Here is a 17,541-nt window from a genome sequence, read left to right as displayed (position 1 = left end):
TTCAAGTAACTATGGACATAAAACTGTTTTTCTACTCGCCGCAAACGCAGCAAGCAGAAACAGCAAGGAAATCAAGAAGACGAAATCAAATCCAACTGAGCTTCTCCCTCATCACACTCCCAACCCCTAGTATTCTACGACGCAGGCATCTTAGACAGTAGGGGGAGGACCGCCGGGACCACCGCCACCACCGCCACCACCAGGGTTGCTGACGCCACCGGTCTCATACAAAGTAGCAGCAGCGTTCACGCTCTTGGACAGGGTGGGGTCAATGCCGAACGCCAACCAGCCGAGCAGGCCGTCCTCGACAGTGCTGCCGAGCAGGACGTACTCGACGAAGGGGTCGCTGGTGGCGGCCTCCTCGGCCAGGATGCCGTCGTCCTCGTTGAGGGTCAGCGTCTGGGTGTTGGTGACGTAAACGCCGGTGGCCTCGACCTCGTAGATGAGGTCCTGGTCGAAGAAGACCTGCCCGACGTGCGAGGCCGTCGTGTCCAGGAGGGTGCCGTTGTCGCGCGCCGTGGCGTTCAGGTGCACCAGGACGTGGATGTGCGTCGTGCGGCCCGTGTAGTGGCCTGGGAACAGGGTATCGAAGCTGGCCACGCCGTCGGCGTCGGTCGCCTGGATTCCGCGGGCGAAGGTCGCGTCCAGGTTGGTGGTGTCGGTGGCCGAGTTGCCGTTGCCTCGGGCGGAGACGCCCGAGTAGACACCAGTGGAGTTGCAGGCTGCGAGAGATGTTTAGTATTAAAGTTTTCTCCAGAGGAAGAAGAGATTCCTCACCCCAGATCTCAGTGTATGCGTTCGCGATCGGCTCGCAAGTGTTGACGTCCAGGACCTGGAGCTCCAGGTGCAGATCAACGCCAGCCTGTCCGTCGGTCACGTCCTCGCGAATGAACTCTCCCGCAACATAGTAAGGACCCTCAGTAACCTCGGGGCTGAGGACGCAAGAGGCGTTGCTGGCGAAGATGGTCTCTTCAGGGGTGGCGAGAGTGTAGTCCTCGGGGGACAAGTGAGAGGTGTTGAGAGCAGAGAGGTCACGGACTGTGATTGTCAAGGCGTCAGCTTCTGACTTTGCAACTATGTTTACTCTCACGCCAACAGAACCCTACTTACCACCCTTCATCAGGCCCTTCTTCTCGATCAGGGCGGCGGCCTGGTCCGCACGACGCTGGACATTGCGAGCCTCGAGGCCGTTCCTCCTGATCTTCGCAGCACAGTGGCTCAGGTCCTTCTTGGTGTGCTCAAGAAGAGTGCGGCGCATAGCCTGCTCCCTCTTGATGTCGTGGTTGTGGTGGGCAGCGGCCATGGTCGCGGCCATGGCGCTGGCAAGAACGGAGGAGAAACGCATGGTGAGTGAAGTTACTTCGCTCGAGGAAGGTAGTAGAGACTGTGGAAGAAACTGAGAGAACGACTCGGTCTGTGCCTCTGGTGAGTGAGGATGAAGACTTGAACCAAAGATACTTCATTCAGTCTCCTCGACTACGTTTATATATTCAAAATTCTTCCCCTCGACTACCCTCCCTGCTTCGTCATGTCTGTTGATCGCCTCCTGCCAAGACATCACTTGAGCCGCCAGGCTAGTTGACGACACTTGGTCGCCCGGAGGCGGAATGTTGCGCTCAATGCCACAAATCAGAAAGACCTTTCCATACGGGGCAGGTGCTATACACGACATAATCTAGGCCAGCACTTCACTACCATGTCGGCCTATGCAACAACACCATAGGTCACAGTGACGGTGGGCCACCGGTCAGGCATGGGCCTAGACATTTTGACAAGTGACCTTGCGGATGATCTACAACCCTAGATCTGGTTCTGGAGTACCCCGAGATCCATAAGATGTATAATATAAGCATACTGCTCAAACATGCCCCTTTAGGCACCCTGCCCCGGCAGATGAGCAATCAGATGGCAGTGATTGGGGGGTGTTCCTGGCTGCGAGAGCGAGGCCGCATGTTCTCGTCATATTCCATGGTACAAGGGTGGCAGGGAGAGGTTCGACCAGGCCCGTGGTGAACAATGAAACGTTGACGCGTAAACAGAATAAGAGGCGTTGTGATTCGATGAGAATACTAGGTTGCCGGCACGCAAGGATGCGGGTGGTGGGGGATGTCCCGGAGCCGCATGCGAGCAGCCCTGGAGGGCGTCGTAAGCTTTCTGTGCCGTTAGGCCAATCACGTATTATGAATTAGAACACCGGCCTTGGCGGCGCCCAGGTCCTCGCCGAAATACTCCACGTACCGAGCAGGAATGGCATATAGACGGCGTCGCGCCCACCACATCCCTTAAAACTCGCCATGAAAAAGTGCCCAAGAATGAGGACGGACACTTCTGTCCTCGTCTTGGCTTCCTCCTTTGGCAGTAGGATATTGCGTGCGTCCGCGCTCTCTTGGCAAGTGTCATGAATGTACACCTGCATCACTAAAGAACGATGCAATTCGTCGGTGGCATTCTACAATCTCTCGCACCGTCTTCCAGGCCCATAGGTTGGTTTTCAGGACTGCCCAAGACGGCAAGGTCCAAAATCCACACGGCCGTTGTGGACAAAGGCTCTGTCTGGTGGTGATCCACATCTGATTATGCGAAGTGTATGGACGAATATGGCAGCTCGTTAGAAGGGTATGGCATCACATGCTTTTTCCATTGTGATATGCAACGAGGCTTGGAAAGGCCATGCCGAAATGTGTGAGGCATCAACGGATTGATACTCGTTGGACTCTCACCATGTGCCTCGGCACCTCCTTATTCTCCGTCGCCGCCTGATCAGTCCGAAAAGTTGGAATGAACTGTTTATTCGCCTGTTCTTCGTTTCAAACACATGACGAAACTTGAAACGGCTCGAAGCAAAGCATCGACACTGATATAAAAGTTACTTTGGCATACCATAGCGAACCGGCGCACATACGCATCCTTGGACGAACCTCTGGGGCATTGATATCAGGTGATTCGTTGCATGATGCACCTGCCTCTTCATTAAGGTCGTAGCGAGCACCCCTGAGGATACATGGAGTATGCCGTGCACGGAGAAATAAATTTGTGGAGAGCGGGAGACTAGCCGCCGGAACATGGGGCCGCTGTGGTGGAGGACGGGAGTGGTATTCGATTGGGAGATTGTAATGCTAACACGGTTAAGTCGAGATTTTGCCGGCGATGACATTAACGCCGGCTGATACATGAAGTACGCTTCGCTTCCTTGCCAAATGAGACGCCGACCGATGTGGATGCCATATGAGCCTGAAACGTACATATCCAAAAGACTGTGTGGGTATAGATGTGCCAAGACAAAGGGAGACGCGTTCACTGCTTTCCAGATCAATTTGCCAAGTTGGCCGCTGCCCACCACTGGAGACAACCATGGGTCTCACTCTCACGTTGACGGACTACTTCCTCCGTCGGCTCCGTCAAGGCGACATTGCTCTTAATGCCGCGGATCCCGAGGCTGCACCATTGGTGGGTCGTATACCTTTGGGGCCCTCGAAGGTTCGCAGGATCATTCGTCTGCAGCAGCATCGTTCAAGGTGGAGCCGTGCCAGTCCAACAGACACGCAAACACCATGAACTCATCGCAAGATCCTGGAGGTGTTTGTCGCCAACATACCGGAGCCCTGAAACATCACCACCGGATGGGCTCAGCATCGAACGAGCACAATTGGCACATGTGGCAGCATACGTGGCCTGCTAACACAGCCGGGTACGGCGCGAAGGACGACGGGAAGAACACCCTTAGAGGAGAAAGTTCAGCTATGAGCTCAGACCCCTGAAGACATCGACTTAGACTTACAGTCACATTTTTCACTTGTTGAGCCCTCGTTGTGGATGATGCAGTAGCCGCCACGACAGCTGCGACATACTCGCTGCGTTCGTTCGATACAGTTCGAGCACTATCGCCAAGACATTAGCCGCGGACCCGGACATATTCTCGGCCGGTCATCACAATCGATGTTACTTACATTATTGCCACACTCCCAGCAACTCTTCGCCATTCGAGCCTGGATGGCGAGACGCGTCAGCTAAGTCTCGGACAAAGACGTATGAACTCCGTCACATTGTCAGGGTTGAGGGGATGGGGAAGCAAGTAATCTGCATGCAGTAGCAAGCAGGGGGCATAACCATCGCATACAATTTCGTCGGCCTCAGGATTGTGACAGGGGGCGATCTGATGAGGGAAGGCCGTATGTTGTGTTTTTGGAGTCGACACTCGCACTCCCGAAGGGCATGTTTCCGCACCAGCCACACGATCTCACGTCTCGGAGCGTGGGGTGTTGGAAAGGCGGCCACCGAAGAGTTCGTCGTCTACTCCCACGCACTCGTCACAGAGACCATCTCGTACCTTGTAGTAGAGTCCATCGACGTGCGAGTCCATCTGGCCAGGGACGTAGCACTTCTCACACCACCACTTGTTGCAGCCCCAGCAATAGCGGTCGCGAAGACACTCCATGCACCTGGCAAGGAAGCGTCTCTGTTCAGTTTCGTTCGACCTGCCGCTTCGCGACGGTTTCAGGTCGGCTCCTGACGGACAGCAAGCCACCTTGGTGTTGCTGCTGTGCACCGGCGGTGGTGCAAGGAGAGGGAACCGGGACGTGTCGTCGTCTCCATCCATGCCGGACGATTCGCCCCAGACTGTCCATCCTTCTGGTGCTGTGCCACAGCCGGCGCACCCCTCCAGCGCATGTGTCGCGACTGCCCAGCTCGAGGGAACCTGGGGCGAGGGAGGATTGTTCGGGCCAATGTTGACTTGACCAAATGCAGGTGAGTTAAAATGTCTTGGGCCCCTACACAAAACCGCATCGAAAGAGATCAGTCCGGCGCAGGCAAGTATTGTGGATGCCCACTCCATTGGAACAGGACGTGGGACCACCGTGCCTTTCCGATCATACCACAAGTCGCTTGGCTGGTGTAAGTCCTCAGACAGGGCTTGGTGCGAACGTTGGTTCCAGCCAGCAGCCGTGGCATTGCCTCCATTCCCAATCGCGGCGGTGTCCACGGTCAAGCAAGGCGGGTCCTTGGCGCCGAAGATGTACAAACCCTTGAGTCGTGGTGTCCCTTCCGGCCGGCTTGGGCGGACTACCATTTGCAGGGCTGCTCTCAGCTTCGGCTCATTCAGGTTCTTCACCTCTCGCAGTGAGAGGATGCGAACTGAGTACGACGGGTCGCTAATAATTTCGTGAACCAATTCTGCAGTAACCGATAACCCATCTAAAATTAGTGTCGACACATCTCGCAGGATTTGTTGTCTACGGAGGGCCCCGAATATGCCACGTAAGGGGCCGGAGTAGAAGCTATTTCCGCGATATCAGTACTTAGCTTGGCGTAAACAGGATGAAGGTCATGCTCACTCGTCTTCTGTCAGATTCTCGTCGAGCTGTACGTTCCGCCATACCTCGCCCCCTTGGTCGATAGGGTCAATATCAAACTGGGCAGACTTGACCTGAGTGAGGTCGAGCCGTCTAAACACGCCGGGTGTATGATGTATCAAGCTCCGGAAGGCCCGGGAGGTCGCCGCGAGACTCACAGTGGATGAAGGCGGCAAATAATCAACAGTCAGGGAGAGTAGCAGAGGGTTGGAAAGGAAGAAGAGCAAGGTGCCCTCTTGAATCTCGTCGGGCAGCACTTGGCCGCCGCCGCCGCCACCTCTGCCGCCGCCGTGGTCGTGGCTGATCGGAGTCATTGCGGGGTCGCTACATGCAGTCGATGCAGGGCGGGCGCCACCGGTGGTGGACGCCGGTAAAAGCTCCAAAAAAGGGGCAAGAATACGCCTGACACCTGAGTCGCCGCTTAGGTGGTTGCTCTGGTGCGATCGAGCCTCGCAGAGAGCTGTAGCTGTCAGAGGCAGATACATGGGGCGATTCAGGTAGGGCAGATGCGCCTGATATGAAGCATGCAGGAGCTGAAATGGCGTCGCCAGAGGGAGGGCGGGTCGCAAAGAAGCCGTTAACGCGTCGACCGGGCTTGGATGTTGTCGGATATGAAAGAGGAGGCTCGAACGATATGAGGGTGTCTCGGGGATAGTGCTGACAGGTCCGGGGGATGGTTCAAGCGTTCAAGTAGTTCACGGAGGGTGCACTGCGGTGGTGTTGTGTAAGACGGAATGCGGCAAGGACCGATGAAGAGCGGTGAGAGATATTAAAGACGCGGCGTGGAGATCCTATTTGTTGTGTCACTGGAGATGCAGAACAGAGTTGCTGTGTTGTGTTGCGTTGCAGGCGCCTGAGGAGCTGTCGTCCTGGACGTGCTTGTTCGCTCTCCGACCCAAGACGGCAATGCAGGCTGGATGTCACCTCTTAGTCTGTGAGACGTTTGGCTGAAGTGGGCTCAACGGCTCCCCAACCAAACGGATCGAGAGACAGAGGACCAAGCTCCAGCTTGGCAGGGCTTGGGAGCGACTTGGCACTCAATGGAAGTTTTGGGCCCGGGTAAGGGATGAGTGTCGATCCCCCGAATAGAAGACCGAATGGGTTGCTGTTCCTGTCGAGCCTGTTTCTCGATGCAGCTGGTTTTAGTCGGGTCCAGATACTTCAGCTTGTCCAGGCAAGCTTGGCGCGGCGTCAGCACTGTCAGGACAGCCTCATCGGGGAGCCCTCGTTCCCCGCAGGACGAGATGCTGGGCGAATGACCTTACAAGCTCAAAGAGTCAGATATCGTTTAACGAATGGCACTTGAGGTACCCTGCAACATCTGGCATATACTTTTTTTTGGTCGCGGGTCGTTGAAATGATGCGGGGAAGATGAGATACTCCGTAGAGATAGATGAGCAAGTATGCAGTCGAGCTGCAGCTGCAGTGGGTGCGTGCTGAGCTGAAATGACTGCGGCGGGCTGAGTGACTGAGTGACTGACTGAGTGACTGAGTGACTGAATGCTACTCAGAACTGGACCCTGGTCTGATATCTGTTCAGAGTTGTTTCAAGCTGGACCCTTTCAGTCAGACAGAGCGAGACCGACATGCACGGGAAGGGGAAGGGAACGACGGCCCGCCGAGTGAGTGCAACCCTGAGATGGATAGAAACGCCCAGGCGCCGTGGGGTAGAGACAGGCGTGACAGTGACAGTGACAGGGAGCATCAGACAGGAATAGGCCGGTGATCGTATGTATCACACCCATCCATCAGATGGAACATGGCCTGTCGTTGGCTGTTGTTGCAGTGCTGAGTGCTGCTTGACTCACGCACTCACCCACCCACTCACGCCAGTTATTGCTCTCAAGGAAAGACACTACTGTACTGTTACTGTAGTCTAGCCCACGGAGATAGCGGAAGGGCACCTTGCAGTCCAGAGTTTATGTCATCGAAACTGCTCGCCTCCGTTTGCCGAAGTCGGCGCCGACCGTTTGCCTGCCCCCACGCATCCAACACCACTCCCAAGGAAAAGATGACGATAGCAGATCTGCCTGCATCTCGGGCCGCCTGCCATTAGAGATGGATGGAATTCGAGAGAAACATCCATGAATTTGTCCAACAAAGCTGACCGAGCAAACAACAATTTCGTTTCAATCCTCAACTTTTCTAACCGTCATCTTACGGCATGGCATAATTGACCTGCTTGTTCTCTTTGCCATGCTCGCCGTCAATCGCCGTAGCCATCTTCTCGACCAGTCGCCACCGTCTCCGACCTCTCTTTCCTCCCATCCATCTGCGACTGTCTGACGTCCACAAACCTTAGCTGCAGACTTCCCCAATCCCCTTTCCATACGGACCGGACGAAATGGCAGACCAACCCATCAGCCTCCAGTGGTCAGCATCCTACAATGTTGCCTCTCCTTCCGAGCGCACATCCATAGGCCTCGAGGGCGACAAAATCCGCCTCCCCCAGTCAGCCCTCGAAAACCTCCTTTCCGAGTCAACCAAACAAGCCAGCAACCTCGGTTCAGCATATGATCCTTCAAATCCCTACGCACGTGCCGCAAGACCCGAGTACTCAGACTCTTTGGCGGGCTTCACCGGTCAATTACCGAACCCTCTCATGTTCCGCCTCGTGAATCCCGCAAACGGCAACACGGTCTATGCTGGAATACGGGAGTTCTCGGCCGAAGAAGGCCAGGTGGCGCTGAGTCCATACTTGCTGGAGGCATTAGACATCAACTCGGCGGATCTAAAAGACGGGCACGAGGTGGAAAATGCAGTAGACTTAACGGGGACAAATGGCAACTCTGGAGGGGCCCCCATCAGGGTCGACGCCAAACTCCTCCCCAAAGGCACATATGTTCGGCTGCGGCCGCTGGAAGCTGGTTACAACCCAGACGACTGGAAGGCACTGCTGGAGCGCCACATGCGCGGCGCATTCACAACATTGACCAAGGACGCCATACTATCAGTTCGTGGCGTGAAAGGCGAGACATTTCAATTTCTAGTGGACAAGTTCGAGCCCGAAGGAGACGGAATCTGTGTTGTAGACACGGACTTGCAAGTGGATATCGAGGCTCTCAATGAGGAGCAAGCTCGTGAAACTGTGCGTCAGATCATGGCCAAGGCACAACGCGCGCCAGGGACAGCTGATGGCAGCTCAGTCGGTGGAACAATCGATATCTGGAAACCAGTCCAAGGCCAGGTTGTAGAAGGAGAATATGTTGATTACGAATTGGATTCTTGGGACAAGAGCTGCGACTTGGAAATAGGTTTGAGTGGGATACAGGACGGACATGAGATCGACCTCTTCGTCAGCCCTCGATCTGCGCGCTCCCGCGTCCCACCTCGCGACTCCGAGCACATTTTCGGAGACTTTTCGACGCCAGTTCAAGGAGCCAAGAAGATCATATTGTCCCCTCGGAACGTCGAGTTAGACGGCGCCGATGGATTGCGGATATCTGTCCATGGACACTCGTTTAATGATCAACCCTCCTCAACCGCGACCCCAAGACCTTTCACTTTAAGGGCTCGGGCTGCCTCGGACGAAGCAATCTCGACGACGGCCGAAAATGCGCAAGAATACACCGCGGACGATGAGCAGTGTAAAAACTGTCTCCAGTGGGTACCAAAACGAACCATGTTCATGCACGAAAACTTCTGCCTGCGGAATAATGTGGTCTGTCCGCATTGCAAGAACGTCTTCCAGAAGCGCTCTCTAGAGTGGCAGAATCATTGGCACTGCGATCGCGATGACAGCTACGGCAGCTCCGCTGAAAGCAAATCCAAGCATGATTCCATCTTTCACACACCACACACCTGCTCAAGTTGCGGGCCTGACCAGACCTTTCCATCCCTCCCACTCCTCGCTCGTCATCACACCACAGTTTGCCCATCCAAACTCATCCTCTGCCAATTCTGCCACCTCGAAGTCCCACAGGAAGGCGACCCGACAGACCCCGCCTCGGAGGCCGAAACAGCCATCTCAGGCCTCACACCGCACGAGCGGGCGGACGGCGCCCGGACGACAGACTGCCACCTCTGCGGAAAGATAATACGGCTGCGGGATATGGCGGCGCACACGGCGAACCACGAGCTCGACAAGAAGTACCGCGAGGCGCCGCAGATCTGCCGTGACAAGCTTTGCGGGCGCACGCTGCACGGCGTTGGGCCCCGGGGCCAGATCGGCGCGGGCACGCGGATGGGGCAGGGCCCGGGTAACGACCTGGGCCTCTGCTCGATCTGCTTCAGCCCGCTGTACGCGTCCATGCATGACCCGGACGGCAAGGCGCTCCGGCGCCGTATCGAGCGCCGCTACCTTACGCAGCTCATGGCCGGTTGCAACAAGGCCTGGTGTGCTAATGAGTGGTGCAAGACGGGGAGGAAGAACCTGGGCGCAGAGCCCAAGGCCCCCGCTGGAGGCGCGGCTGGCCTGATACAGGAGGTCAAGCCGCTTGTTGCTGAAGTGGATGACCGGAGTAAGCCCATGTACTTCTGCGTGGATGAGGGCGGTCAGAAACGCCGCATGGTTGCGGAGGTGCTGGCTTCGGAGGGCGTCTGGGATCTGGAGTGGTGTATTGCTGCCGCTGAGGCAGAGGGTCCAAATATGGACAAGGGGAGGGAATGGCTGAGGAATTGGGCGCCTGCCAAGGGCGGCGCTGTTGCTTGAATGTCTGATTTATGCATGCAATATAGAAAGATTTGATACCCAACCATTGTTAGAGTGTTGAGTTTAGCGGCATAGTCCACCTTGACTCGTTCTGAGTAATATGAGCAACATTTCAATGGGTGCTTTCCCGTCTTCTACCTTTGCTAGGACTTTTGCGACGCATTTTGAGCCCTGAGGCTTTGTTTTCTGGACCACTCTATGATCCTGTGTTAGGCTAAAACAACACAGATTGTGTATATTTTGTCTACCTGCTGGTAAATATCTTTCTTCCTATCTTTTCCTTCAAGGACGTAAAACACATCAATGCTTGCTTCAATAGAAGCAGTTCATCTTAATTGATAATCTTAATTTGTCCCTCGTATGGAGCGCCTGCTTGAGCACTGAATGCTCATGTTAAAAGCTTAATCCTGTCAGAGTATCAGGACAAACATTAAATTCAGTCGCTTGATTGAACCCAGTACTCTAAAGCAGTGCTGCTCAATTCCAGTGGAGATAAATGAGAAATGCAAGAGGTACCTTTTCAAATATACTCATCAAAGAAAGACACAATTGAAATGGTCAGATGGCATCTTAGTTTTGATCGAGAACAAGCAAGGAGTAGGAGAATCTGAATTTTACAAGCATGTCTGAAGACATTCCTTCGCAATGCAACACATGGTTGCAATTCTTTGGAAGCCAACCATTCTTCTCCTTGCAAACTTTGGATGTATGAGCCTGAGCTTTTTCAGAGCTGGGACAAACCTCATGCGAAATTCACTTCGACAAAAGTACCAGTCAACCTGTCACAGCCTGCGATTCTGTCATTCCTGTCACCACCAGTCTGCAAATTGTCAGACTTTCGCATCTTGGACATCACAAACTCATCAACAAACGTGCGGTTGACCACCAGCCAAGATCGAGTTTAACCAGAAACATCCTCTCTTGTCCTCCAGGTGAGAGACCTCTCGGACCATGCCAAAACGCACGCGTGACAATGCTGGCCTGCTTGAGGCACAGCCTCCTTCGAAGCGAAAAATGGTATTTACTCTCGCCGCTCCCAACGAAGAGGATCAAGAGCGCCAAAAGCCCAGAGAGCGTCGAACGTCAATTAGAAGCCTCGTTCATTCCTTCAACAAACTTCGCCTCGACACTCCACCCATCAAGACACTACCACAGGAGCTCCTCCTCCAGGTGTTCGGGCACCTCCTCATTCCAACGCTCATTCGACCGGCCATGCTTACATTTCCAGACGAAGAAGGCGAGACTATCAAGGGGTATTGCACCGCAGCCGTCGATCGCAAGGACTTGCTCAGTGTCTCCCTTGTCTGCCGCAGTTTTAAGATGGCCGCCACGACCCTCCTCTACCGCTGCGCAAACCTCACAACCGCCAAATCACCAGGGAAACTCCTGCTCACCTTGCTGGCCCATACCGGACTGCGACCTCTCATAAAAAAGATCGTAATGCCCACTTACTTGGGGATGATCGCGTCACGCTTCGCCTTCGCCTTTTCCCATGACACAACCAATACAAGATTCGGGTATCCTTTTTCTATTATTCCGCAAGGGGCTCTACCAGAGGAGATCTTTTCAGAATGTGGTGAATACCTTGGTGGCTGCCTACTGAGGCTCATTCTGGAGCTCGTGCCTCAGCTGCGGGTTCTCAACATCCCGCAAACGAACCTTCTTGGCGGACCATTCACCAAGAACCTCGTTCTGCAGCACCTGACCATGCTGCGCATCACCCTAATGGCACCGAGCGAGGCGATATTCGTCAGCTCTCCTTGGTCTCAAGCGTTCAGCACGTTCAAGTGGCTGTCACCAGATTTCATTATCCTTCACTTTCCCGCTCTAGTGCGCCTCGTTATAGAGTCGGAAACTCGTACTTGGGGGGCCTATCTCGTGAATGCAGAGAAGGAAGATGAAATTCGGCCAGGGAAGTACGTTAAGTCTCTCGGGACGAAGACAACGCACCCAAACTCCCCAGCCCTAGCAGAATGGGACCTCATGAGCCTGTCGCAGCCCATCTTCCACCCATCAAAGCTCCACACTCTGTATTTCGACAGCCCAGGCAGGCGATGCAGTTCCGTCTGTGAATTTGCCCGTTCCGAGAAATGGGACCTCAACCGCTTCCTCGAGTCCACGGGCAGCGGCCTCCGCACCCTCTCGCTGGACTGGGAGTGGCGTCACTACGACGGCGTCCAGGGTCACTACTTCGGCGCCGCCCGCCGCCTCACCACGCTCAGCGGGCTCGCGAACCTGACGCACCTGACCGTCTCGCTGCAGGCCCTCTTTGACACCGCCGATCACTTCAACGACAAGGTCGACGACATGAGGAAGAACCCGGAGGCGGAATTGGAGCGGCTGATCCCGGCATCGCTGCAGACGCTGCGCATATCCGAGTTCCTCCATGACGTCGTGCCCGAGTACCTCGTGCGGTACAACCTGGAGGAGGACAGCGATGAGGACCTGGAGGAGGAGAACGAGCGCTTCGCGGAGCACAACCGCTCCGTCTACTGCTTCCTGAAGACATTGCAGACCCGCTGGCTGCTGCGAGGTGAGGGCAGGGAGCTGTGGTTCCGGCGGTACGATATGCTGGACCAGTACGCGCGCGCGTCTGGCGCTTCTATGGGCCGAAAAGGACTCGATTGGGTCTTGGGGTACCAGCCCGAGGGGAGCCGGGGGTTTGAGCGTGTCCTACATCCGCCGGAGAATGAAAGGAGGGTGTGGTATGAGTCTGATGAGGAGGATGAGAATAGTGGTCAGGAAAATGATGGTGAGGACAAGGCTAGTAGTGTTGGCGAGGACGGTGATGGGGACAGCGATGGAGAGAGAGTCGCGGTTTATCAGGACGACAAGTTGGTGCTTGTGTGATCGGAATCAATTGTCGACCAACAACGGCCGCAGGCACGGTGTACCGGACACTCGCCCATGATTACTGTTGGTGCAAGCTGGATTGGCTCAGGACTGCATTTGAATTCACAGTGGCGGAGATGAAGGGATTGCTGAGAGAAATAACCATCTGTACTATGCGAGTAAGGTGATTATTCCCGATTGCCGGAGGCTGACAGGGGCCTTGCCTTCCTCCACAGGAATTTAGGAGGGACAACACCTAGCTACGTAAATACTGTCCCGTAGAAGGCTATCCTATCGCAGGTTGTCCTGCAGGGAGTCAAACGTTCCGCCATAGAGAGTACCCCACAGAGAGGTTATCCTACAAGAGGGACTACTACATACTGGTCACATTGGGAATCCATATGAGCAGTGTAGATTGCATCTACCGCACTAGAATGAAAGGCGTAAAATTAGTACATAAGAAAAGGTCTACTGGAATGAGTGGAAATGCATTAAAAATAATGAACAAACAATTCCAACAGTTCATGGTATTCGAATTAGCCGTCTTTGGCGGGCCAGAATTCATGCACTGTTTCGCCGGCCGTAGTTGAGACGATTGTAATGAGATGGACGTGTGATTTTGACATCGCTTGTGCCTGGCTGACATGGCAAGAGCTCTGCTGGCAGCACGGCCGGATGTCCACCACAACGACGGAAAGACACCAAGTCTCCAAGAAAGGATAGGCTTTGCAAATCAAGTAGTGCTGGACGGATAACTTGGCCTACGTGATGCTACGGGATACTCTGTTTTTTGCGTACAATATTACCTGCGAAGAGCTACAAAACGCCCACGCCCAGAATTGAGCCGATCAGTTACAGAGATCCGTAGACGTGGATCGAGCACAGTTGCGAAATGAGGCTTGTCCATTGCTCCATGATCGTAGTTCGTGATGAACAGCTAGCCTTACGAGGAGGCAAAGACCAAGCGAAGCAACGTAGCGTTTAGCTCGTGCGTGTTGGGGACGAAGATCGCCTAATTGCGCTCATAGACTCATCGGCGCGGACCGCTGCTAGTCCGGCCTATCACTTGGTCGAAGCCAGGCGGCGCTGGCCGATCCAGATGTCAGGCGGTAGATCGTCCGGGTACGATCGCGCACGGTGGCACGCTCAATGGTGGATCTTCAGAGGCGCGAGCGAATCGCCTCGACGCGTCTCATGACTATGAAGAGGGATCTCGATGGAGAAATTTCGCGCGGGGCGGACGTATGGAATGCAGAGGCTCGTGCTAATGCTGAGAAGAATGGCAGTGTTGATCAGGACTTTGATTCGCGGCGCGCCCACCGTCTAGTACGATCGAATCTCGATGGAGATTGCTGAGGTCTCGAGGATCCACCGTTCGAGGAGAGACAATGTCTACGCCGGTGGTGATATACAGATGGATGTTCTATGGAGGAAACACCAGTTGCTGGTCACGTACTCGCATGCCGACATGTTGGTCAACGTCGAATCAATAGAGCCGAGGTGGTAGTATCTTGGCGACGTGTTGAATAGATGTTCGAGCATTAAGTCGTTTGGCCTGCTCACTTGGTCATAAGTGCTTGGACGGAGTAGATTGGCGATGCTGGGCCGGACAGGTGACTGCCACGTTGAAAGGACGCACACTTCAAGTAATCTACCCACGTATCAGCGCGAACAAGAACAGCCTCCACGGGTATCCAAAGACGCTGTTAAACCAACTAAAAGGAGCTGGCAGGCATGCTGATCGACCGTGGCGCTGGAAAGTTTGCGATTTAGAGATTCGGATGGTTTCTTAGTCAGTGATTAGAGATGCTGAGGAGGCTCTGGTGATCCAAGGCTTGGCGTAGATCATGTCGCCTTTCCAAGGGTTCGTTTCGGTCGCGTATTTGGATACTGATCCGGATTGGCATCGTATCTGAGACTACTGTTCTCGTTCACTTATAGTGATTCAGCGGCATATGACGATTAGGTACGTCGACGGTTCGGACAGTGATGGGGTTTGACCGTTGCATAAACAGTGGAACACCGCCACCGTACATAGCTGGTCAGACGCAAGGGTGTGTGGACATCGGTGTGGTCTCGAACGCGGCGAAAAGTGACTCTGCCTACTTAAAGTACAGCCTCCGCACCTCTTCCCTGCTACGGCGCGCGTCAAGTCCGGGAGCGTCGGCAGAGTTAATGGCCTGTCAGAGGCAGGAGTGTTGTATCCGGTTGTCTACCTTTTCCTCGAGGAGTGGAGTTTGCTGACGCTGTTCGCTCTTCATCTTAGCGGCGAAGTGTGGGTGACAGCTGCCCGATTTGCGAGTTCTTTCAAGCGTTAGCAATTTCCACGGAATCGGCCTGCTTGAGACAGCAGCGTAAAAAGCTGGTAGTTGCTTCTCTGACAAGAAGTGTGAGACGGAAAGAACGTAATACTGCACCACTTACGGCAATTTGCTAACAACCACCATGCGAAACCGAAGTCACAGAAGAGAAAACGACGAGGTGAAAGATGCACAGCAGCTTTCCAAAAGTGGATTCACACCCGTCCTATCGGGGCATTGTCACCTTTATAGCTTAGCCCCGAGTTACGTGAATGAGGATCGCCAGTATCTCCTCATAGTCATCAACGAATAAAGCGGTGTCCACATACTGGGAGGACCTCTACGGACGCTCAACATGAGCCCTCAGCGCAAAGAGTACAAGCGTTCATTGACTCAGTGGTCTGCTAAAATGTAGTCGTCTCTGTATGTGTATTCTATCGCCCGGTTCATACCAGCAATGTAATGTATATGCCGCTGCCAAACAAAGACAAGAGTCGTCGTAAATGCCTCGTAGACCCAGTTGTCGTGTACAAGTACGCCTTGCCTCTCTCCCAAGGCCCGAAATCACATCATTAAAGGCACAAGCTACCTCCTCGCCTCGTACTCGGCAATTATTCCATCATCCAACGGCACCTTGCCCGCGTCCTCAGGCCGCCTCGTGTTCGTAAAACCCTCCTCCTCGAGGCCGGATGGCCAGCTGTGGTTGCGCCACTGGCCGAGCAGTGGCCAGAGCTTCTCGCGGACCAGGTGTCGCACCTGATCGCAGCGCTTCAGCGACGCGGTCTGTAGGTCCCTGTCGCCGTTGACGACGACGACATCTTGCGACGCCTCGCGCGCGATGCCGTTGCGGTCGTCGTCCCCGCCGAGCTGTACATCGGGCACGCTCTCGGCCAGCACAGACAGCCAGACGCCCCAGGTCTCCTCAAGCTCCGCCAGCGTTGTGATGCCCATGACGCTGCCGCCGATGCTGTTGCTGTCGCTCAGGCTCTCATGCTTGCCCTTGCCCTTGAGGCTGACGCCCAGCCCAGACCGCGCTCCCGCCCGCGCCCACGTGTCCAAGCTCCAACGGATCGACACCCGCTCCAACTTCTCGCCCTCTGCCGTCGCGGCCGCCGCCATGTCGGCGCACCCCTTGCGCAGCGGAGGCGGCGATGGGTGCCAGGCGGCCTGGGGCCCGTGGTCCACGCCCCGCGTGGTCAGGAGGCCCATCCCGAGCATGGAGGCGTTGAGGACGGTGGATACGCCAGCGCGCTTCAGCCGCACGAGCGGTGGGAGATGGCTCGTGTTACCGTTTGTGATAGGCGCGTTGTTCACTTCCTCGTCCTCGTCCTCCATGAAGCCCTCCACCAGGCGGTGATTCTGCACTGAGCAGTGACAGTAGCTCATAACAGCGTCAACGCCCTCGCCTGTCTCGCGATATATCATCTCGGCCAACTCGCAGAGCACATCGACCGGGTAGCCACTGATGCCGACGTAGCGAATGACACCATCCTCATCACGCAGACGGCGCAGCTCCTTCACGGCAGCGAGAACCTCGGCTGGGGAGACAAACTCGACGTCGTGACAGTAGACCAGGTCCAGGTAAGGGGTGTGTAGCCTCTTCAGACTGCGCAGGACGCTGTAACGGATCCACGCGGGACTGTAGTCGAAGCTATTGCCTGATATGCGGCCGGCCTTTGTCAGGATCATGTAACTGTCACGAGGGTATATCTGAGAGTCTGAATCGAGGATCTTGGTGTTGGCGCTGTTGGGGACGGTGTTGTGGTGGAGAGCATCACCCAGGAGGATCTCAGATGGGCCGTAGTAAGGTGAGGTGTCGAATGCGTTGATTCCCAGCTCCAGTGCACGGGAGACGATGGACTTGTATGGCATCTTGGCCGGGTCGTCGACATACTGGGTGTTGAATGTTGCTGTGCCTAGTATCAAAGGGGGCAGGACAGAGGAGATGGGCGGGCGCGTTGGCGCCGGCGAGCCGGTTGACCCCATGTGGACTTTTTTTCTCTTTTGACTGATGCTCTCACGGCAGTATGGACGGGTTGATTTGGGTTTGATCAGAGTCTGCTGGTGACGATTTATGTGCAGGAAGCCACTCTTATGAACTGAGCAGGTGGGCAGGGTTTTGCAGAAGATATGAGCCGGGACGAGACCAGAAAACAAAGAGAGGCAGGTATGAGTGGTCGGCCGCTATGTCACTGTGTAACACGATGGCATCCGAAGGATATTTCTCGGAAGGGGAAGAGCCAAGGAGAGTTAATCTGGGGCAGAGGCGACGGGCCAGGTGGGGGGAAATTTGTCTAGCACATGCGTGTATATGGGATCATCGGCTGTACTGTAGACTGCGGGCTAGGAGGTATTTCTTGACTCGATGGGATCACGAGGGTAGCGATGTGGGCTCTGCTCTGGTTCT

General features: G+C 55.0%; 4 protein-coding genes across 4 annotated transcripts; 2 read left to right on the top strand and 2 right to left on the bottom strand.

Annotated features, from left to right (window-relative positions):
• Positions 1 to 150: 150 nt before the first annotated feature.
• On the bottom strand, positions 151 to 1,345 carry J7T55_013737 (extracellular dioxygenase; the record flags this gene model as incomplete). The annotated part of the gene is made up of 3 exons (XM_053140638.1): positions 151 to 722; positions 778 to 1,038; positions 1,111 to 1,345. 3 exons carry the CDS (start codon positions 1,343 to 1,345, stop codon positions 151 to 153), a joined length of 1,068 nt encoding a protein of 355 aa, XP_052996074.1.
• A 6,350-nt stretch (positions 1,346 to 7,695) lies between these two features.
• On the top strand, positions 7,696 to 10,002 carry J7T55_013735 (ubiquitin fusion degradation protein; the record flags this gene model as incomplete). The annotated part of the gene is made up of 1 exon (XM_053140637.1): positions 7,696 to 10,002. The coding sequence occupies one exon, from the start codon at positions 7,696 to 7,698 to the stop codon at positions 10,000 to 10,002; it is 2,307 nt and encodes a 768-aa protein (XP_052996073.1).
• A 951-nt stretch (positions 10,003 to 10,953) lies between these two features.
• Positions 10,954 to 12,852, top strand: J7T55_013734 (uncharacterized protein; the record flags this gene model as incomplete). The annotated part of the gene is made up of 1 exon (XM_053140636.1): positions 10,954 to 12,852. The coding sequence occupies one exon, from the start codon at positions 10,954 to 10,956 to the stop codon at positions 12,850 to 12,852; it is 1,899 nt and encodes a 632-aa protein (XP_052996072.1).
• A 2,867-nt stretch (positions 12,853 to 15,719) lies between these two features.
• J7T55_013733 (l-galactose dehydrogenase) lies at positions 15,720 to 17,120 on the bottom strand (the record flags this gene model as incomplete). The annotated part of the gene is made up of 1 exon (XM_053140635.1): positions 15,720 to 17,120. One exon carries the CDS (start codon positions 17,118 to 17,120, stop codon positions 15,720 to 15,722), a length of 1,401 nt encoding a protein of 466 aa, XP_052996071.1.
• Positions 17,121 to 17,541: the final 421 nt, after the last annotated feature.

The sequence above is a fragment of the Diaporthe amygdali genome (genome assembly GCF_026229845.1).
Source record: "Diaporthe amygdali strain CAA958 chromosome Unknown NODE_7_length_1459731_cov_64_868725, whole genome shotgun sequence".
Classification (NCBI taxonomy): domain Eukaryota; kingdom Fungi; phylum Ascomycota; class Sordariomycetes; order Diaporthales; family Diaporthaceae; genus Diaporthe; species Diaporthe amygdali.
This window is presented reverse-complemented; position numbering and strand designations above follow the sequence as displayed.